We start from the raw sequence: 23,031 nt of genomic DNA, 5'->3' as shown, positions 1-23,031 counted from the left end.
TGGATCTGAAATAGGCAGAGAACTTCATGGAAAAATAACAATAAGCTCTGAAGGCCGTTTAAAGGTGACAGGGATTGCTTCCAGCAGTAAGACACTGTTGCAGCACAGCAGGGTGCCTGCATGTGGCAAAAATTTGAAATAGTATGGATTGATAGATTTCGTCCCCCCTGCCACCCCAAATGTTTTTTTGTGGTTCAAAGATTGAAACATTTAATTTCCATGAGGAATTCAAGTGGGTTTTTTTCGTGTACTGTCCTCTTCACCCTCCATCTGAAATGTTCCACTGTAGAAAGATTGGGGGTGGGGGGGCATGACATACACCAAACAAACAAAAAACCAACCCCCAAACCAACCAGGCAAACCATCTGGTCTTGTAAGCCAGCTCAAAAGAGGGCTCTAAAACTCCAAAAGTCAGTACCAGTTTATAAAGGCACGATATCCCTACCATTTCTCTTTTTTGTGTTCAGATGCGTGGGTCATGAGAACCTCTTGGTGGGGTTAGGAATACTGAGGAAATAGACAATCCAGTTTTGTTTTATGCCAAAATAACACTTCCTGCCTATCCTATTTCAAGGAAATTTCTCATAAGAGATAGCTGTGGGTGGCTTATTGTAAGGAGGGAGGGAGGGGACAACAAAGGGCCTGGCATCAAGCTGATGCCTCTCTTAGAGCCCTTTGCTGTAATCTTACAGTTTGAGACCCCCAAAATCTAAGTCTAGTGTCCTGTATTAGACCTTAATTCCCTTACCCATAACTTGTTCCTTGAAATCTTGTTGACTTTTAAGACACCTTTTTTTCCTTATCATATTCTGTTTGGTTCGGAGAAGCTCTCTACTTCACAGTTAAATCACTTTAAACTTAGTTATATTGTTGACTTGTAAAGTCATAGTTGTGTTATTAACTCTTGGTGGTGTCAACCTGTTGTGGGTGATTGTCTTGATCTCACCAGTTGAGCTTGTTACTCTTCCTGCTTTGTCAGCTTGAGTTTCAAAATAAAACATGCTTTATCTGATCAGTTATCCAAAGTGAGATTGGACCGTATCAGCCCATGCATACCTGCCTGAGTTGGTATAATGACTCATTTCCAGCCTCCCCTCCTTGCCAAGAACCTGGGCTAAAATCTCAATTGTTTCCTGGGTCACATAGTTAGTGTGCTTGAATAAATACTGCAAAGCTGAATTTTCATGCGAAGATGGTTAAGAGGAGTTGAAAATGCTTAAAAGGATCTCAGTAGATTATAACTAGTTACAACAAGTACAAGTCCCTCAAGTATCGGATCTTGTAATGTGCCTGAGTTTCTTTTTGATCTCTTCACTTCCCCACCCCTCTACAAATGATGTAGCAGAAGATTTCAGATACTCGTAGATAATTATTTTGAATGTGTCATGAATTGGGATCTTCTCAGTATATTGCTGCAAGTACGCTCATGCACATCATCCCTTTGTAGTAGGGTACAGTAGCTATGTGACTTTTCATTTATGAAGGAAGTTCTTGAATGTATTTGTCAATACCAAGATGTTTGTCTCCATAGTAAAAGTGGACAGTTTGTTAGTGATTCAGCCTTGAAACCCACTTTCTGTCTGGAACAACGTGAGACACTGAAGTCAAGGAAGGACAGAGCTATGTAGCTACTCCAGAAAACTAATAATTTTCTAGGGGATTACAACTTTGTATTAGCTGACCTACTACCTCTGTTAACCTCTCTTGGCGAAGGGCCTTCAGAGAAGACCTGGCACATATGAAATAATGCAAACTTATACTTAAGTAGGGAAACATGGACGAAATAATTGCTCTTCCATGCGTCTTAGCTCATAGAAATCTTGTTCCCAATGTCTGTCTTTGCTGAGAAAGGACATACTTGTGATCCTCTGGAGGAGTGATCACTGGCTAAATTTGGGTTGTTTTTCCATAGTTCAAATGATGAAAATTAATATCTTTGTGCCTTTTTGGCATGCCATTATGCACAGGCAAATCAGAAGGGGTCTTAGGTACAACTATGACTGCTTAGAGGTTGGCAATTTTGGGCTCCATCTTTATTGTGCCGCTTCTGATAGGAGGAGGCAAAGGGGTGGACCTAGATGGTTTCTTTACTCCAACAGGAAAGGTCAAAGTTGTTAAATCATTAAAATAGGAAGGTATTACAATTCCTGCAGTCAGGTATTGTAAGTAAAACCTTGTCAGTGCCTGTTTGTGGAGTTATTAAAAAGCTGGCGTAAAGGCTCCCAGTTTTGATTCAGTGGTACAAATGTCAGGCACTGTAATAATTTGGTCAGACAGATATTCTGTCTTGCTTATCCTGTCACCAAAAATAAAATGCCCCTCACCATGTTTGTATTTCTCTTGTGAAAAACAGGAGGAAATGCTATGCTGGCTCTTACCTTCGTCATAAATTCTACTTTTTCCGTTTGTAGATTATTAAAAAGGCTTTTTTTTTTTTTTCAACAGTAGCAAATGAATTATGCATTCTTATTGCTACGGAATGTCAAACTTCCTTTTAATTGAATAGTAATAAGGAAATCTCATGACTTTGGAGCATTTTAAATAGGCCAGAAAAAAAATGTTCTGGAGTGCTGTGATGTCCTTGCTGTCACAGTTAGACATTCTTGTGTGTTATCCATTCAAGACAGTCACTCACTTTTCCTGAAAAACGTTGGAAGGGAAGCTAGAATTCAGGAAATGCTCATGCAAAGAAATCCTGTGGGACTTAAGTGCTGATAAGCTGTGCAGAAGAGTGGTGCCATAATACAGTTTACTAGCTTGGATACAGAACAAAAAAGTGTGGAAAGTTCGAACAGTAACCTCTATATAATGCTAGTGCTGCTATATTAAATGCATTTCTTGTGTACAGAATAAAATATGGGAGAATACCTCAGTTTTCACATTCTTTGTGTATTCAGTAGAGCAGTGCATACAGTTTGGTGCCAAAAAACAGTTGCACGTTCCCTTGCTCTGCTTAACTCAGAAGGTTGAATACAAATCTTTTGCAAATATTATATGCCCATGCATTTCATGAAGGGGGTTACTGTATGTTTCGAGAGAGATGCTCTCCTCAACTACCCAGCAAGAGCAGGAAAGAGAGTCATGGTGGCATTAGGAGCTCCCAATCCAGTTTCTGTGTTGCTTTCAGCAATCTGTCTCCTACATGTTAGAATTCTTTAAGGCTTTCTAACCTGAAGTGTGACCTAACGCCATGATTGTTTTTTCTACTTGTGGTTGATGGCTTTTAGATTAAGCTACTTAAGTTATATACAAATTGGCAAATTGTTGAGGAAATCTTGGGGGCATGGTAGATTTGCAGGTTGAAAAAGATTGAAAATCACATCTAGCTGATTGATTTTGCACTAGCAGATGAATCACTTCAGTTTTGTTGCTCTCACACCTTCAAATAATTTTGCACTGGCATGGATTTCCAGGATTAAAACCACTTTGGGTGGAATTGGTTTCAGGGTTTGTGATGAAGAACTCCTAACTTTTCCTTGAGTTTTATTGCTTTTATTTATTTATTTATAAATTGCACCTGAATGCCAGAAACAACCTATTCTTCTTATTCTTAGCTTGCTGTGGTACATATTTTCCTTTTACTTTGAGTGCTTTTGATGTGTTTCAGGACTTTGTCCCATTGTACCAGGACTTCGAAAATTTCTACAACAGAAACCTCTATATGCGCATTCGGGACAGCTGGAACCGTCCAATCTGCAGTGTGCCAGGGGCTAAAGTGGACATGATGGAGAGAGTTTCCCATGACTATAACTGGACATTCACGTGAGTCAAAGTTGAAGAAAAGGCTTCCATCAAGTATCTTTAAGTAGAGGGTCTATAAGAGCAAGTTGCAGGCTGTGAGGTTAAAGGAGCAGTGAATCATGTTTGTTTTGAGCTTTTCGGCAGCTTGAATCAATGAATTTTGCTCTTTTGAAACACATCTGGCCACCAAGGTGATTGTTTGTGTATGATCTTTTGGCCACTTACTCAGGCTCCTGACTGTGTTAAGATTTTTATGGGCATGCATCTATAATAAAATTAATACTTTTGTGTGTGATGTCCAGAACTTGGAGTAGATATTTCGGATTGCACTGCTACTTGTGACTTTGTGTTGATTTAGAATCAGTCCTGACACTTGAAGTAAATATTGCTGCCTGAAGCTGAATTTAACATGATTGTTTTGAGTCAGAACTGAAGTAGTCTGTAGAAATGACATCAGAAATGCACAGACAAGGATTTTTACAAATTGGAAATGACATATCACAAGTTTGATGTGAAGAGGTTTGCAGCACAGTACTTGGTGAAACTAGTCATGTCTCTCCTTGGCTTTCAAGGGCAAAATAATTAAAAGGTTTTTTCCGCTAAACTTCTTCCTTAATCTCCTTGTCACGTATTGTTAGCACAGCAGTGCCAGATGTGTTTCCTTTCTGTGCTTGGAGGATATCCTGCTTGAGGGGCTGCCAAGTTAATTGATCTAGAGATCTTATTTTGTAATTGAAAATAAAGTTATATGTTTCTGGGTTGGAGGGGGAACATGCCAGAGAAAAAACAAATGGTTTGAGAAGCCTCAAGCGATGTTAGACATGATAGCAAATGTGCCTTTTAATGCAAACTCTTGTGGGAACTAGTTTGAGACCATAAGATAGGAAAAGCGTATTTTTCACTGATCATTTCAGTTTGATGATGAGGGACAGTACTGAAATAATTAAATGGTTGGTTCTATTGATTTTTAACGTTTCAGTGTATATTCTAGGAAACTGAAATAAGAATATGCTGGTGCTGGTAATTTTTTAAATTGTGGGTGTCCTAACTTGTAGTGTTTTTAAAACACAGGTACACGGGGAGAGTCATAAAGGACATTATTAATATGGGTTCCTACAACTACCTTGGATTTGCACAGAAGGCTGGGACTTGTCAAGAAGCAGCAGCTAAAGTTTTGTCCCAGTATGGAGCTGGGGTGTGCAGCACTAGGCAGGAGATGGGTAAGTTCGAGCAAGATAGGATGTTCCCCAAATGTATGTTTCAAAGTCTGTAATCTGATCACAGGTCTCAAACATTACTGGTTCCAGCTTTTGAACTTTAGATTGATCAGTAAAGAAGCTTTTACTGTAGTGAAGACAAATTCACTTTCTCGGTTTAGTTTACATGGCACAGCAGTTGGCTCGCTTATATGTTCATATATATTTTTTTCCAGTGTTCCCTCATGGGCCTTTTTATCAAGAGCAGCCTGGTTGGTAGAAATTCTTCTTGTAGAATATAGCAATAGTGAAAGCTTCTCCTCACTCTGAATTTCTCATTTGTTTTATGTGCAGGAAACTTGGACAAACATGAGGAGCTGGAAGAGCTAGTTGCCAGATTCCTAGGTGTGGAATCTGCAATGGCATATGGAATGGGGTTTGCAACCAACTCTATGAACATTACTTGCGAAAGCTCATCTAACAAATATCCGGCTAGTTGGGTTTTCTAAAAGCTGCTTGTTTGATTTTGGTTTTCTTCAGTGCTAACCCCTGCAGATATTCTCTATGGAAACTATAGGTCACGGTATGCATCTCTAACCTTCACAAAAATCTTTTTGGGAAAGGGCATCCATGGGACCAGTAGCAGCCCAGATCTTGCCCTCTTTCTGGGAGAGCCTGGCTTGCTTCCTCAGGCTATGCATTAGTGTATGAAATGGTGGCTGATTAACAGGCTGATTGGCTGAAGGTATTTTGATGCTATTGAGACACTAAGTGACTGTGTCAGTGAGACACACAGATAAGCTGAATTGCATGTTGGTACATGCAGAATTTATTATCTTTGAGAGACAACTGAAAAATCCTCCCTTTGAAGGAACAAAATCCTAGTAGAAAAAGTATTTGAGAAACAAGGTCAAATGTAAAGACTGATGATGTCTACTGTGTGCCCCATAAAACAGTACACAACGCAGCCTGAGTGTTCTGCATCTCAAACTATGTTTATTTTACTTACTGGAAAATGAAATGGCAGAGTGCTCTTTGTTTACATTTTCTAGTGCAAAATAGCTCTCAGCTCCTGCTTAGAGTGAAATGGTGCAAGTACTGGAACTGTTTCCTCTTTTTTGAAAATTATTCACTGCTAGTCTAATACTAGTAGCCTACTGGAATTATTTGTCCCTGTGTAGTGAATTATTTTCCTTGTATTCCATTTATGTATTTTCCCACTTCCTGAGGTCACTTTGAAAAAACTTCTGCTTGTGATATCTGTGGATTATAAAATTACTGCCTTGTTCTTCCCAGCAACTTTTCCTCCTGGTGAATGTCTTCTTGGCTAGCTGTAGTGTATTCCTGCATGCTGTTTTATTTGTAGCAGTGAAGCAGCACTGCCTACATAATGCCTCTTTTCCTTTGGTCTGCTAAGTTTTAAATATCAGATGCATTCCATAAGGAAAGATGTTTGAGTCCGATGCCAAAGAGAAATTCAGTGCTTCAAATTTCATCTCTTCTGGAGTCAAATACCTCTGCAGTGCTATGATTTTGAACAACATATGTTACTAGTGGCATATCTTTTACTTGCACTTTTCTGCTCTTTGTCTCCCACATCTCCCTGATTTTCACTTCAACAGAAAAATGATTCATGATTTCTGTGAGACCTTTTGGATTCAGAACACACATGGTCAGATACATTTGAGTAGACTTCCCTCTGTTCTAAGTCAGTACAAATTGCCCATTACTGCAGAGTTACTCAATCTTTTTTTTTTCTGTTTATGTGGATACCACTGTATATCTTTAATAGCTTATGAGAATACCCTTGAGACACCTTACTCAGCTCTGTAGTTTTCACATTTGAACTTTAATAGGTTTTACAACCATTGAGAGAAACTGAACAGTAAGTTCCAAGGCATGTAACAGTACCTGTTTTCATGCACATAACTTGCACATTTACTAAACCAACTCTTTTCATAAATGGTTACAGCAGTCTGTACTGTGTTAGTAATGAGCATACTTAGTTTTTGTGCACTTTAAATAAAGTAGTAAGAAGCTTCTGCCTCAACACTAGAAGTTCCCTTATACTCAGGTGAATACTCCAGGCAGAAAATGCTCTCTTCTAAAGAAAAGAGTTATTGTCAAATGTACCATTTCACAGTTCAGAATGTTCACTAACTGCTTTTTTTTGGCTGCCTGAAGTTGCTTCTCGCAGCACTTTTGATTTCTTCATTGTCTGCAAATAAGGAGTCACATAAATCCTGAATTCTGGCACCACCCAGTACACAATTGGCTGTGTGTGCACAGCCTTTTTGGCAGTGCTTTGATAGCGTCCTTGGTAAAGCGTGGAGGTTCCCATGCTTGATTAAACTCTTGGGCTCTTTTTTTTTTTTTAAAAAAACTATTGTTTGTGTTGCTTTGCATGTCCTTACATATGTTTTCAGGTGCAAAGCTGCTTAGAAAATGAATTTTTGGAGGTTTGGTAAATATAATCAGTAATGGTATCTGCATTTGGCCGAAAGGATTTTCTTTGGCAGTCACTGATGTGATTTGAAGCTAATCATTATTTACATCGTATCTGGGCACCTATATTGCAACTTAATTAGGTTAAAACACAAACCACTGCAATGAAGTTACTCAGATATATGTAATACTGGACCACCTGTTTTGCTTTTGCTCTGTGGAATCCTTAAGCACTTGATTTCTGTTGCTACTGAATCCTTTTTTAATAGCAACAACTATGACTTGACTATCCTTGGGTTCAACTCTACCCCATAATCTGATCAACATTGGTCAGCAAAAGGAGTTCAAAGACTTCATCAGCATTACCTACTTGACCTGTATTTATTGTGCCTTGTTAACAGCAGCTTCTACTAAGCAGATGCTGAAAACAGCCATAGTTGGTGTACATTGAAAGTTGTATTTCAGCACTGTTAGAGCATCACTAAAATCAGGTCTTTCTGCACCTGGCAGTTTTCAGCAGAAGAGACCCACTGTGACAGCCAAGTTGTCGGCTGCCTCGTACAGTCACTGCCAAGCATGCTGAGACTAGACCACAGAGAATGCGAGATTTGAGCATTACGTAGTCAGAAGTTGTTAGACCATCTGAGGATAAGCTAGATTCTGAAACTTGCCTATTTTGGAGTAAGTGTCATTAATGTAGTTACTGTAACTAGCTAATAACAGCATTCTCTACTGCCTTTAGCACAGAGCTTTTCATTATAGCTCTAGACCAACAGAGGCTAGATAATGGACTTAGAGCAACAGTGCTTGAAGGATCTTTTTCTGATTATAAGAAAACAAATTAACTTCCATGTATGGTTAGTTTGTGAAATTAGGTGCTCATGACTAAACTGTGCAATTTATGTATGCAGCACTTTGTGGTAAAATGTGGCATTCACTTCAGTTTCCATGTCTGCCTTGTAGGATGTATTGGTAAGTCTGATCTTCACTGGCATATGTTTTTCTTGATACCAGTAGTGTGGTCTCCAATTAGTGTTAGTCTTCTCCTGGATGCTCTCTCAAATGTAAGGTTGCTGATAAATGCAACTGAAGTCTTATCATTGTAGTAGCAGCACTGTTTTAGATATGATCATCAGCAATTGCTGTACTGTACCAGTGGCTTCTTTGATCCTTTGCCCTCTCTCTAGAGGCAGACAATACTAGATTCTTTACTACTTTTTCAGTTTTAAATTGATTTATTTTGTCTAACTGAGTGTTCTCTCCTGTTACAGGAGGGTGAAAAGAGGCTGCTTATCGATTTGTTAAATCTTGCTTCTCTGCCAAAAGCTCATACTTGTTTTTATGGAGAAGCTCCTTCTAGACTATTAATCTCTTCTTCCTCTTTTTTAATCAATCAGTTTTCCTACTTCCTACCATTGAAGAACGATACTAATACTGGATTATTATATCCAGTTTTTGATACCATAGTGTTTCACAGTGGTGCCTTCTGATGTAGTATACATACTCCTTGTCTGTTCTAATAGTTCCAAAGAGCAAAAGCTAGTTGGAGACTTACATTCTTCTTATGCCAAAGTCTCTGAAATGTGCAATGTGAATCCTTGTAACGGCAGTTTGAACACTTGAGATTTAGTGCTGTTTCTGGGGTAAAACAGGCTTGAGCTTTCCCAGGGTGTAAGTATTTCTAGGTACATTGCAACTGTAGTGCAAAATTTCCTTTATTGTGGAGAAAATACTCCTCTTGTCTGTAACACCTCCTTGTGTAACTGTGGGCAATGGTTTTCACAGTCCCTCTAGTAACTGTCACTGCAGAGAAGAAATGTTCTTGACTCTTCCCTCTACCAATTGTTAGTAAAGAAACGTAGAATGAGCATGTATTTAGTGTCAAATCTTCAGTATCTTGACATGCTTTCTGGATTTTTAACTTAAAGTAGCTTCTCGAGTTGCAGCAGATTTGCACAGTAATTGGAGCAAGCGCAGGTTATTTAGAAATATTGCTCTCTTACAAACTAATCCCCCAACACGCATTCCTGTAGTCCACAGCCATAACGCTGTCACTGAATGTTCAGCATATCAGCTATTGACCTTTAATCATTACTGCTGTCAAAACAGATGTTATCTTGTTTTGGTATTTGCCAAGGGTTATATCTTCCCTTTTTTGCAAAAGCAAACAAATTCAATGTAATGTTTAATGGCTTTAGGAAACTTCTCAATTTCACTGTACAATTTTGTTTTCTACTTCCTGTCTCTTGTATGTTACCTCCATCTACAAAGTACTTAACAGTGCTTCATTAAGGAAAATTAGTCCCTTTGGTACCACTGAGCGCGTGTGGGTTTAGTCAGTGGTTACCTCCTAAAGTAAGAAATAGTGCAACTTTGTGATAAGGTCTTTAATCTGGGACTTCAGTGGCCTGATTCCTAGCACCACTGTAGACTTGCTGAGTGAACTGTGGCAAGCTCCTCTGCTCTGTGTTTTACCTGGATGCATAGGAGGATGCGTACTAATCATCAACATGAGATATTCAGGCAGATTCAGCCGCAGGACTTCTGGGGAAAGTGAAACCTAAGTGGTTCCTTCAGTTAGCAGCAGTGTTGTGTATTTTTATTTGCCATACTAAGGCTGAAAATTGTTTCTTAGCAAGTTTTACCTGGACTAGCTGCATTTATGTTGGAATTTTTTTTTTTTTTCTTAAATGATTTCTAAGCAGTTCTGAGCTGAAAGGTGTTATATACTTGGCTGTGAAACATAACCTTTTCAATATCTTCCTCTTTTCCCTTCTAATTCAGGGCTGTCTGATTTTGAGTGATGAACTGAATCATGCATCACTAGTGCTTGGAGCAAGACTGTCAGGAGCAACTATTCGAATCTTTAAGCACAACAGTAAGTATCAGATGGTGGACCCTGCCTTTCTGCAGATGCTATAGATCAGATACAATCTCTTATATCTTCTAATAGTTGGAAATCCAATTTCATGCAAGGAAATTAATTGCTGATTACCTGAAAGGCCAGAAGAGTGCTGCTACTGAGAACTTAATCATCCTAAATTGGATGGGTTTTTTATATGCTCAGTCTCAACTAATAATATTTTTATCCTGAAGCTGTTCTGGCTTACATCTTCTGCGTATGAAGAGGAACATGTTGCCCTTTGGCAAGTCCAGGGGCACTAGTATTTTAACATGGGTTCTTGTTACTTGGATAGCTCAGCATGGTTAGACTATTCTAACAGTTCATGTCACATAGTAATGCAGTCTTGTAGTGGTCTAGGTTACAGTTTGGAGGGTAAGAAAGTTTAATTTTAGGACCAGATGCCAACATGATCCTACAGTAACAAAAGCTTATGAATGCAGATGTCCTAGCTCAACTAGGCAGCCATGCATTGGTACAATGTAGAACAAAAGGAATTTTGGGGATGTGAAGCATAGATTAATTTCACTGAGTTACTTGGTTTAAGTATTTGTTTCCAAAATACACAGAATCTTCACTTTGCTAGTTTCAGCTTCCTCTAAAGAAGGTATTTAGAACCTATATTTAGAGGTATTTTCAGATGAAAAATACTTAAGGTTTCCTTCTCTTATTCTCAGTGAAAAAGGTACCTGGTTGTCCTTGACTATTAAAGCCACTACCTTCATTCTTCTCCTAATATTAGCCCCTCCTAATATTCTTTATAATATCTATCTCTGAGATCATGATGACTCTTTTGCTCTCTTTGAAGTGTGTGGTGGTGACAGCAAAGCTTGGGTGGCTGCAATTATTTTCCTTTTTGTCCTACTTGATAGTGGATCCTCTGCTGTGCTTATTGCTTCTTTTGTGTTCTCTCTTTCTTGTTCCCTATTGTTTGAATAATTTTCTTTACAGAAGTATAAAGCTTACTGTAACATTCAGTGATTTTTATTTTTTTTAATTCTTCATAAATCTTGATTGCTGGGCAAGATCACAAAAGCTTTGCATTCAACTTCTGCGTTTGTATAGACATACTTCTGAACATTGCATCCAGTTCCAGAATTTTAGAGAGCATAGGTGACAAACATAGTTCTGGGTATGAGGAGAAGGACTTAAAAGCTCTGGTGTGATGAGGAAGAATAGGTGATCTGTGGGAACGGGATACAAACCAGCAGTGGTGAGATTGGGGGATATTTTAGAAACCTTATAGGTGGTGGGGATCTGTGAAAGAGAATGGAGAGGCAGATTAGAATCAGAAGGCAAAATGCAAGCAATGGTCTTGGCCTGTCAAGATGATGTTCATACATATGTAACTATGATAACTCATAGTTACGTATGTGTTCCCAGTCCAGCTCTTGTTATATTCTATGCTGTCTCAGTTAACTTCATTTTCCTGAGGTGTTAATGGCTTCATTCCTAGTCTGCTTTTTAGAAATAATGAGGGAAAAAAAAAATAAAAATCCCCCTTAAAATCCTTGTTCAATGTTTTCTTTTTTTTTTTTCTACCTCATTCTGCAGTTTGTCCTTTTTATTAAGGTCAGACCTAGTTCCCAGTCTTTCCCTCTTTTTAGAGATCAGAGCAGAAGTTTATATTCCATTGCTTTCCTAACTGCACTAAATTCGTCCTTTCTTCCTTGAGAGATTTATTAGAGGCAGGGACTCCACTGCCAACTTCTTCATCTCTGTCTTTTTCTGAACATTAGCTGTCTTCTAACAGTCTTCTAACTGACCTATTTTGCTGTATAATTTCTAGTCTGGTTCTAGTTCATGAGCTCCTCTTGCCACTACAACTGTCCTAGTCTATCCTATTCATGATTGTTCATGCTCTTTTTCATGCCTTAGTGTTTATATCTCTCTTGCGTGGTTTGATTACTCCCATCTCCACTCCTTTCCTCAGGTGTTTTTTTTTTTTTCAGGACTGATTTCACATGTATTTATTTGCTCACATAAGTCAGGTCTCCTAGGAACATTTCAAGTGCTCATAGCCAAAGCTAGTAAGATTTCAGGATACGTTGCTACTAACAACTTCATCTGTCTAGTTTCTGATATGCTGAGCACTGTCCTCTTTCCAACACTGGTGGTTCTTTTTTCTTCCTTTTCTGTTTTTGGTTTAGTAGCTTCTTGTTCCACACCTCCAGTCACTTCAATTTTAAACAAAGTAATAAAAAAGTACACTTGTTCTCTTTCTCGTCCTGCACTCTGGTCTATCTTATCTTTGGTTGAATATCCTTGAGCTTGCTTGTTCTTTTTTTACTTATTTCTACCCACAAGGACACGCTTACTACCTAATTGCTTTCTCTTTTCCTCACAATGAGATACCTTCCTTTTTTTTCTTTCCTTGTTTGCTGTTTGTGCCTAATGCTCTAACTTGTGCTTTTAGCTTAGGATGATGAAAATCTTCCTAGGAGTTCATACTGTCACCTGTTCCCTTTAATCTCATCTGTGGGCCCGCAGCTAGATGAAGCCCATGCTTATTGACTTATGTATGGTCTGTCCTCCACACCGGAGCAATTTGTGCGTTTCTGGAGTATTGCTGTCTTTAGTCATGTCAAAGCTCAAGCTAGTAGCTGTTTTGGTACCATTTAACAGTAATTTCTGGTGCAGATATGCAAAGCCTGGAGAAGCTGCTCAAAGATGCTATTGTGCATGGGCAACCTCGTACACGGAGGCCCTGGAAAAAAATTCTTATCTTGGTGGAAGGAATATACAGGTACAAACTATTCTTTGTATTCCTAAGACCCTCCACATGAGATCTAGCTGCTTAGTATTTGAGTTCCTTTGCCAAATCAAACTATGAATATTATCACTTCATAGTTATTTCATTAATCTCATCTGCGAATTAAATTGAGCTATGTATGTCTCACATCCTGGAATTTCTGTTGCTAGTACTGTAGCTGCACCTGGTGTTATCACAATGCTTCCCATATCCTGATCAGATTGAAGAAATTAATGTAAACTGATTATTTACATCAGAGCTGAGGTCTTAAATTGCTTGTCCATTCCATTCTTTCTTTGTTCACTAGATGATGCTAGCGTGCCAGAATTGTGCAAATTGAATGTTTTTGCTGAGAGTGAGTAGGAGCGTGTAGTAGGCTTTGCTGTGTTAGGCATTTAAATCACAGTGACTTTCAGCACACAATGGGATGTGTTGGAGTGCTACTAATGAGACCCTGGTCAGTTCTTAAACGTAAAACCAACAGGTAAGTAGATGTCAGATCAGAATGCTTACATTAGGGTGGAAGTCAAAACAAGATAAATGATTTATAAAATTGTCACTGAACATGTTCCTTTGCATTAACTTACCATTGTTGCTACTATTTAGTCTGTATGTCAGCATCCCGGAGATGTTAAACAGGTAGAAAGTAGAGATCTGGGCCCCAGTTGCAAGGGGGAATTAATCTTTCCTCTCTCTGCAGAACACAATGTGTCTAGCAATTTCTATGTGTTCATAATTACTGAAAGAGTAAAGAAAAGAAGGCTTAGTGACTTTACGCTCTATAAGGAGGCCCCAACCATTAAATCAACTTACGCTGAATTTCTGTTTCTCAACAGTATGGAGGGATCCATAGTCCGTTTGCCTGAAGTGATTGCCCTTAAGAAGAAGTACAAATCCTATCTATACCTTGATGAGGCTCATAGTATAGGTGCCCTGGGTCCTAGTGGCCGGGGTGTAGTAGAGTATTTCGGACTCAGTCCTGAAGATGTGGATGTTATGATGGGAACCTTCACCAAGAGCTTTGGAGCTGCTGGAGGATACATTGGGGGCAAGAAGGTAAAAAGCTGGGAATCTCATGGCTGTTTCAGGCTGGTGGTGGAGTCCTTCACTAAGCATTTCAAAATTGATGTATTGCTCAAGTACCTTCATTGTCCATTTGTTTCATAATTTTACATAGTGTCTAGTACAGTGGAAGCCTGTGCAATGCAGAAGAGTCTAGTCTAGTAGAATACCTCGTAATCGTATAGGTCTCATATGGTCAGCGGTGATCTCAGTTTGCAGAATGTACAGTAGTGGTGTAGTATCTTTTTAGGAACTGCTATGAGCCCGGAAGCAGGGATTTCTTAATATTGCTTTTAAGGAGACTTGCAGGAAAAATGCCAAAACCTGAAGTTTTTCAGCCTGTTTAGAGGAAAATCCCCTTCTTAGGTTAGGTTGTTAGAGCTGGGTCACTCTGGACTCGAACAGTTTGCTTTCTAAAAAGACACTTGTGGGGTGTGGGGGGTGGGTACTGCCTGTCTTCTACTGGAAAGTATTGCTAGAAAGCGTTGCCCTTCCCAAACCCCTCCTTTTGGTGTAGACAACTGCATGTGTCCACTTTCTTGTATCCTCAAACATGTCTCACAGATCAGGCTTCTAAGCTTTATTTGAGAGTAAAATTCTACCATTTTCCTACCGGGACAGTAATTTTTTAGATACTAATAGTGACAATTACTTCAGCCCATTCAAACGGAGATTTGGGAGTCTACTACAGTTGAATTAAAATTACTCTGACATCGTGCCCAGAAGAAAGCACCGTATTAATCTTTTTCCAAAGGTAGTGAGCTAGTGGGATTAACTCCCTTGGCGTAAGGTGAAGCAGTGAAGAGTCCTTCGCAACTGTGTTTTAGCTACCGTTTGAGGGATTGCTTCAGAGGTAAAAGGCCTTAAATCTTCTTACCTAGTTTATTTCAAAGTCCCTTTACAACTTCCTTTCATTTAACTCTGACTCCAGGCAGACAGCAACATAAAATTGAGCACTTCCACATGTGTCTATAGTACGTTCCCAGCTTGTGCTATCTACAGGGACATCATTATTAATTTTATGGTAGCAGAAGACAGTCTGTCCTGGCATTCATGCTGATCTTTATACTATTTTGCTGGAGTGGTCTGGCTATTTAAGTGCTTTTGTTACAGTTAACAGCAGCCTAGACCTATGGTGTGTTGGTCCTTTGTTCCTATATCACCTGCTTTTGCCCTCTAACAAATGTAGCAGGTGTGTTTAACTGGGAAATGCAGGACTGGTAGGCTGTGGTTCTTGCCCTCTTAAATTACACCTGCTGCTTTATTTACATTGTGCTGATAAATGGGAGAAATTATTTGGTGACCTATTCTCCTGTTTGGTGACTTGTGGGGAAACAATTATATTGAGCATGATACATAAGCACCTACGGATCCTGCTCCCCACTATTTCATTTGTTTTATACTCCCACTGTTATAATAAACACTCTTGAAACATAGCCTGCGCAGAGCTTGAGTAATGCAAACCCCTTGTTGCAATCCAATGCTGATGGTGTTAGCTAAAACAAGTCTGTCGTAGGTGCTTGTCTTTCATCAACACATGTTCTTGCCCTGTGACATAATTATGGGTTGTCATGTCCCTGCTGTTCGCTCTTCGACTGTTTATTACTTGTACTGTAAAATCAATACTTAGGCTACCTGTTCTCTTCCATGACATTCCGAAAGAGATTTCTTCTGGTGGCCAGTTTTATTCTGTAATTAAGACAAAATAATAAAGCATTTCTCCAAGTGCTGGGAATGCAATGTCTGATGGCTCTTGTGTTTTGCTAGGAACTGATTGATTACCTCAGAACATACTCTCACAGTGCTGTGTATGCAACATCACTGTCGCCTCCTGTTGTGGAGCAAATCATCACCTCCATGAAGTGCATTATGGGTGAAGATGGTACAACTGTTGGTGAGTCTTCCTAACAGTAAGCATGTGGAAGGGGGGACTCAAAGCCTCTTAATCGCTTTGACAGATAACAGATAGTTATATATAGTTAACAGAATGAGTTAGTTGATGTAGACTTGAAATTTCTGGAGCAATAAACCAGTTTACTATGCTACTTGGTCAATCAGCCTAACAGCAGCATAAGGAATTTCCAGCTAGAGGTAAGTCATCTTAGTCTTATCTGAGACACAGTATTGTCTTGTATTCATTTTTGTTCTGTCTAGCTCTTCTAACTTCCGTCCTTCTCTTCCCCATTGTCTGTCCTTTGTTATTTGTCCTACTTCTTAGATTACTTTCATAGTATTTTGCTGTTTTATGTTTTACAGTCTTGTATGCTGGTTACTTGGGGCAATGCTTTTGATTTTCATCACTAGTATGATTTGATGTTTGCACCTCAGTTAAGTAAATGCGGGAATGTTTCTGAAATCCCTTTTTACTTTGGGGAGCTGGAGGCAGTTTTCAAGACCAGTAGACTTAATGCACCAGAAGAAATTCAGCATATTTGTCTTTGTCTTAGTTTTCCTTTTTCATTGTGAAAGTAAGAAAGGAGAAATCTGTACTAGTCTCGATGCATACAAAGTAAAAAATACAAATTCTTGTGTCTCATTTGCCTGGTAGGTAGCAGCTTCCTTCGGTTATAGCATGCATAAAATAGCTTGCACTTGTGATATGTTAGCTGCCTTGAAACTGAAATGGTACAGCGCTTTGCATGTAGGATACTTTTCCCTCATCACAGCTAATTAAAAAGTTGTGAGCAGCTCACACAGGATGACAATGTAGTTTGGTGAGGATCTGTCACTGATGTTCAGTTCAGAGGCTCCTAGAATTCAAACTGCAGAATATATTCAGTTACAGGAGTTTCAGGCATCTGGCCACGAGGTGGTGTTGTATGCTGAAGAACCGTATTTGCTTTTGAACATGGGTTATCTGACCAACTAACCTGACAGATAACTCCAACAGTGAAAAAGCTCGGTGGAGAAATGACTTAAGAATCGTTCTCTTATAGCAGGTTTCATTTGGTTTGGTTGCATTATCTGAGAACAGAGTTAGTGCCAGCAATTGGGGTTGGTGGTTGCTCAATAGAGAGGCAAGTACAGCCAGGCAGCAGCCTGTATCTCTGCTAGCATTGGGTGCTTCTGTATGGTCCACGTGAGATACCTGTACCAGCCAAGAGTTGTCCCCAGTGCTGCTCTGGAGAACAGATATTAACCAAGCTTCAAACTACATGAAAAGTTGTGCCAAAGGGCTGGGTCTTGCCGTCATCTTTAGTGACTGTTTGAGCTCTTTCTAGCTGATGATTTTCCAACAGTCTGTGGTCTGCTCAGGCGTTGCTTGTTTTGGGTTTCTTCCAGTATCTGTTTTGCTTAATGAAGTGGGAAGCAAGGAATGTGTAACTGATTTCTGTTTGTAGTATTCAAGCATTTTTGCCCCTTTCTGAGGCTACAGTTGCGATATTCGTTCAAGCCAGGAGAATGGAAGCAACTTCCACTCCAGGCTGTTCTCCTGCCATTATGCCAGCAAGATCCATCAGAGCTGAAATGTGAACCAGATCAGGAACCAATTTGGCAAAAAAAAAAATCAACTCAAAAGGCCTTTTTTGTTGTCATGTTGCTTAAAATGCATGTCAGACTACATCCTGCTAATTTGGTGCTAAGGGGTACCAGAATGCCTAGCTGCTCTTTCTGTTGAGAAAAATCAGTGGTTTTGGTGTTTGAAAGCAGTGTCATTTTGAAGAAGCCTCTGTACGTTCAATTTCTATATGAACTCTAGTGCTCTTCAGAAGTGCTGGATATAACAGCTGGATAGCCGAAGTCCTGTCTGCTCATATTCAGAAAGGATTTCTCAGCTACACGCCTAGTGAAACTGTTACGGGCTTTCTAAGCATCTAAGTCAGCCTTCAGCTGGGATAAGTACCTCATAGGATGATCGCTGCATGAAAGTGCTTCTCTGTTAATTTTCTGCACAGTGCTGTTTCCCAGTCATGCTTTTTTTTTTTAATTGCCTTGAGGCTTTAGAGATAATATTACTTTGTAGGCACTTTATGTGGATGAAATTGGCAAAAGTTCAATTGGGTGAACTGAGCAGCTGCTTAGTGATAGCATGACAAAGTTTTTTCCTTGTTTAAGGGATTTGGCTGCAAAACTTCTCTTTGGATTCTGTGGAATTACGGGTGGGGCTGTGGAGGAGCACTGCCTGCTGTAGGTTTGGCTAAGAGTAAATGTGGAGTAGAGTGGTGCTGGTAAGAGTTGTTACCTGTGGAAGGCAAGTAGAGAAATAGTGTTAAACTGGGTCACTGGTAAGCGCCTCTGAATCAACTGTGTATTTAAAAAAAAAAAAAAAAAAAAAAAAAAAAAAAATCACTGCTTTAAATTAGTCAAGCTGAACTAATGGATGAAGGAAAACTTGAGATAGGGCAATGATTTTACAAGGGCACAGGAGTTGGAGCTGGAATCGGAACAGTAGACGGCTAGCTCCCAACCCTGTTTTTTGGGCCACAACTAAATCTTCTAAGGGCTCCAAGAATGCTTTCCTGAAAAGAGCCTTTGTGCCTTCTTTGTCTGCCTGCTTCTGTTCACCACACGCTATTTGTAAAAGGTGCTGTCCTCCATGGCATCCAACCTTCGTGGAAATTGTGATGTCAGATGGGGATGGTCTGTAGCTGAGGAATAAACAGTAGGAAGCAATTAGGTTTTGAGGATGAAAGGGGTTTTTTCTGTATTGTTTTGCAAGAATAAGTTAATTCTCTCCTCTTATACTTCAGGTTATTTCTAAACCTAATAAACATCTGGAGGCACTAAACTTACAATATAAGGCGTTGTAGTTACTAAAACTTTACATAACTAAAAAAAGTAAATATCTCTGTTCAGATCTTTCCAGCAAGCTGCCAGTGACGGGTATTCGTAGGAGGCAGCACAGACAAAATACAGATGCTATGAAAAGCTGAATGGCTGCTTATAGAGAACATAAGATGGATGGCATGCAAATGTGCTGCCTGAATTGGGACAGTAGTTTCTTGTGTCTTGATTTCTGTTAAAACTAATCTGTTAATTCTCTGTACTGTTTACGTGTGTAAGGGACTAGCAAGCTTCAATCTTTCTGAAGACAGTTATGGGAATATAATTATACATGAATGCAAGTATATTACTTGCTCCTTCATCCAGACTGCAGAAAACACTCCAACAGCCAAAGTGATGGCAGAACCATGTTATGGGTTCTTGGTAGTGGTGATCCCAGTATTGCTTCTGAAACTCCTCTGCGTTATTAGCTCAATTATGTATGTCTGTCCTATTTCACTTTCCATTACTTGTCTTGCATATAATTGGCCATTGTATGGTCTTAAACAAAACAGACTTGATTTGTGATCACTTTGAGAATGTCTTCAAAGGAACAATCATCCTCAAGGGTGGTGAACATTGTGAGCATGTAGAATGTCTTCGGAGAACTCCAATGACAACATATGTGGGTATCTTGCATCACATTTGGCTTTGATACATAGTAGAGCGAGGTGAGTAAGAGAGATGGAGAAGGCTTCCTTCCACAAAAGCAAATGTTTGGAGCTGGTTTTCCAATTTAAAGTTGCTATAGTTGAAATTGTTAATGAGCAAGTGTTGCAGATGCTTGTCAGCACTTCAGTGGATGCTGCTCTTTCTCTCTGTTCAGCCACAAAGATGAACAAGCTTCAGGTACTTTCGTAGATAAAGGGGCTTTTTAAAATAATAATAATAAAAAGACACAATAAGCAGATTTCTTGGGGTCGCAGTATACGCAAAGATGACAAATTGATTCCTGGAATGGAGTTCTAGAAACTTGTAGAGCCGCTTGATTCTTGCTGTTCATGTGGTGTTTGTGTTACTTAAATTGACTGAAGGGAAAATGAGGCAGCTTGGTGCTTGTCCTTGTAAATGAGATATTGTTGGGATTTATGATATTAAGTACTTAACCTGTCTCAGTGAATTTTTCAGCATCAATGGTACAGTTTGAGTTGAAAGCTGGATTTTTTGCCATTACAATCTCACTAGGACTGGGAATCCAGTTGGCTCCTTTCTGCCATTTACATAAGAGCCAGCAATATATCCTGTGCGGCTGGAGTTCTGTTAGCACTGTTGGTGTTCAGGACCCAGCCTGTTTATTGTCCTGATAACATCGCTGGGAGCAAGTGGAAGAAAATCATAAAGTAACCCAACTGAGATGTGGGCAAATCAAAACATGCATGGTGAAACCAGTATAGGAACTGATTAACCTCCTTCAGAGATGAAACTTAGTTTGCTCTGCTGTGTATTAAAAACTGCAGGTGAGCCTTAAAACCAGGAGCATTTTAAGTTTGAACTAAAGCTGGCAGTGTTAATGGCTTTTAAAAAAGGTGAACTACCTCCTTCTATAAGGATAAGTTGTGGATAGACCTCGCCCAAGATGTCACTTAAATTTTGAATGAACGTTGTCTTGAGCACTGTATAGAAACCAAGGGTTATTATCCTGCATAGCTCTAATGTTGCAAGCAATGGAAGTAGTAGTTGCATAGGCCATCCCAGCTGCTAAACTATCAGAAATTAATAACTAGCCTGTGAAGGCTAGTCAGTTAGCTGCACATAGTTTGATTGGTATTTATCTCATCTGAGCACCTCAGTTGTGAAGAGCTAGTAGTCGATTATATCCTGTCAGAGGAAACCTAGGAAAAAAAAAAAAAAGATTTTTTTAGTCTTGCCATTGCTCTGTGCAACAAACATGAGTGAGTTGAATCAAAAAAGGTAGTTAAACCAATTATAGCCAAAGGGAATAAGAATGTACAGCTATGTTGGCAGAGAACTGAGCCTGACTGAGCTGTTGAGAAGACAGGACCATTGCTATACTGTTAATATGCATGGGGAGAAGCATGCTGGAAACAAAACTAAGCCTGGTCTGCTTAAATTCTAGAGGAGAAAAGACTACAATTAGTATCTAAACCTCCATGTAGTTAATGAGGCCCTCAAGTGAAGATATGACCTCAATAGTTCAATCTACTTGCCTAATCAGTAGGTTTCTTCAAGTTGGACTTTGTAAAATTACCCTTTTCTTTCCAAAGACAAGCCTGAAGTATATGCAAGTGTACGCAGTAATGAAGGAATAGCCCATGTTACATCACTTGGAATTGAATTTTAAGTAACTTATAGTATATTTATTAATTAAGTTTGTACCTTGCCATTGTTAGTAGTAGATCCACAAATGGAAGCCGTGGCTGCTGTTGTATTCCAAAGGGGAAATAAATACTCCTTGCGCAGGCTGAGGTTGAAAACATTCAATTAGCATTAAAATCGGTTCATTTGAATTTCCTCCAATAATGCACTTGTTAATGAGGTGTTAAATTATCACCTTGGGAACCCGGGGACCAGTCAAAACTAATTTGAGCAAAGTGGAAACTTTTTTTGTTGCTTCCCTTGAGAATCTCAAGCTGAGCTGGGAAACTGTTGGAAAAACAAATACTCGGGGGGTCATAAAGAGAGTTTCCTGCTTCTCTCCAGGGGACTGACAGTTTTAAACATCACTCTCTGTATTTGTGCTTCCAGCTGGGGATCTTTTAAATCCAGCTTGTTGCTGCACCCCTACCTCCCTCCCACAGAGCATGGCAAGCCTCCAGAAAAATTGCTTTAACCTGGGCTGGGCAGGAGAAATCTTTCAGTCTTTGGTGCTTTGAAGAGTGTTTACAGACATTAGCAGAGCTGTACCCTTTGTGTTGTGCATTGGAATGTGAGAATTTTTCAGTGCCTCTTCCTTTTGGACTTTAACCAGCACTGTGGTGTTTGTGCAAGAGCTCATAAACCTTTATAACTGTACACCCGCTTTGTTCTCATAACATTCTGGTTCTTGCTATTTCTGTTCAGGTGTGAGCTGTCATCCTGTATCTTCATAGCCTAAACACTGATCTGTTGTAGCAGAAATACAACTAGGAATGTGGCTTCTTTGAAGTAATTTCATTTTTCTTCATTTCTTACACTACATTCGATTTAAAACGTGTGGCTCACTTAACTCTCAGTTGCATTTGAGGTGCCACACTTCTACAGAATGCTGGAGTGCTGCTCATACAGGGAGAGGAGAAAATACTGGGTAGCAGCTCACCAGCATATATTGTTAGCATTAGTGTGACTGAAATGCTTGTAAGTTAGTATGAGTGTTAAGGTAAAGCATTTGAACAGGAGTAATTGTAAATGAGGTGATGTGCACTCAGTCTTTGGGTTACTGTGAAACTGAGTTCATGGTTCCTGGTGTGATATGTGTTTTACTAGAACAGAGGTTTTTTTGAAAATACCCGAATGACGCCCATAAGCACCACTTCCTATCGTCAGCCCTGGCAACTGCAGCAATTTTCTATATAGAAAAATTAATACACAGTAGTGTCTGCAGTGTACAGACCCATGGCAAAATTTCATTCTATGAAGTGCATATAATGTAAATGTTTTTAGCTTCTTTGGAAACAGCAACAGTCTGTAACTGAAGTCCTTTCTGGGGACTATGTGCAGGTGTATTGGGCTATGTGGGACTCATGGACCAGTTGAACTACTGTTCTTGCTGACTTTAGTGGGTTCTGATGTAAAATGTTGTAAACGTCCTTAGATAGTACAGATTTAATCTTTGAAGGAAGAAGCTGTCTGAAAAACCTGCATGCCAATTAACGTGTTTTTGGGAGCGTATGGCCAGTGGAGACATTTGAGACAACTTTAAATGAGATTGTGCATGTTCTGTTGCTGTCTAGCCTCAGCAGTGGGATTTAGCTCAAGACAAATTGGCTTGCCAAGAACAGGATAGATCAACCTGTAGAACTTCTTTATGCCATGGGTAAGCTTCTGTTAATGCTCAGGTTATTGCCTAATTGTTGCAGAGTGGAAAAGTTGTGGTTACAAGGCTGTCTGCATGGGGGAGAATGTATTGCAGATTATGCATGCTTCTCACGTTCATGTTGAGTAGCAGCTCCTAAGATTTCTTAACTGTCTGTCTATGGACACTGGGATGATTTTTTTTTTTTTTAAAAAAA

The 23,031-nt window shown here is 39.5% G+C and overlaps 1 protein-coding gene across 1 annotated transcript in view; it reads left to right on the top strand.

Annotated features, from left to right (window-relative positions):
- The window catches only part of SPTLC2 (serine palmitoyltransferase, long chain base subunit 2), a 63,092-nt gene that overhangs the window by 4,792 nt on the left and 35,269 nt on the right, over window positions 1–23,031 (top strand). The window contains 8 exon segments of the mRNA XM_009886994.1: window positions 3,608–3,762; window positions 4,813–4,961; window positions 5,292–5,402; window positions 9,922–9,935; window positions 10,167–10,260; window positions 12,925–13,030; window positions 13,873–14,092; window positions 15,866–15,992. Of these exon segments, the coding sequence (XP_009885296.1) occupies window positions 3,608–3,762; window positions 4,813–4,961; window positions 5,292–5,402; window positions 9,922–9,935; window positions 10,167–10,260; window positions 12,925–13,030; window positions 13,873–14,092; window positions 15,866–15,992 (976 nt within the window).

This window comes from Charadrius vociferus, unplaced genomic scaffold (assembly GCF_000708025.1).
Source record: "Charadrius vociferus isolate BGI_N301 unplaced genomic scaffold, ASM70802v2 scaffold14, whole genome shotgun sequence".
Lineage (NCBI taxonomy): Eukaryota > Metazoa > Chordata > Aves > Charadriiformes > Charadriidae > Charadrius > Charadrius vociferus.
This window is presented reverse-complemented; position numbering and strand designations above follow the sequence as displayed.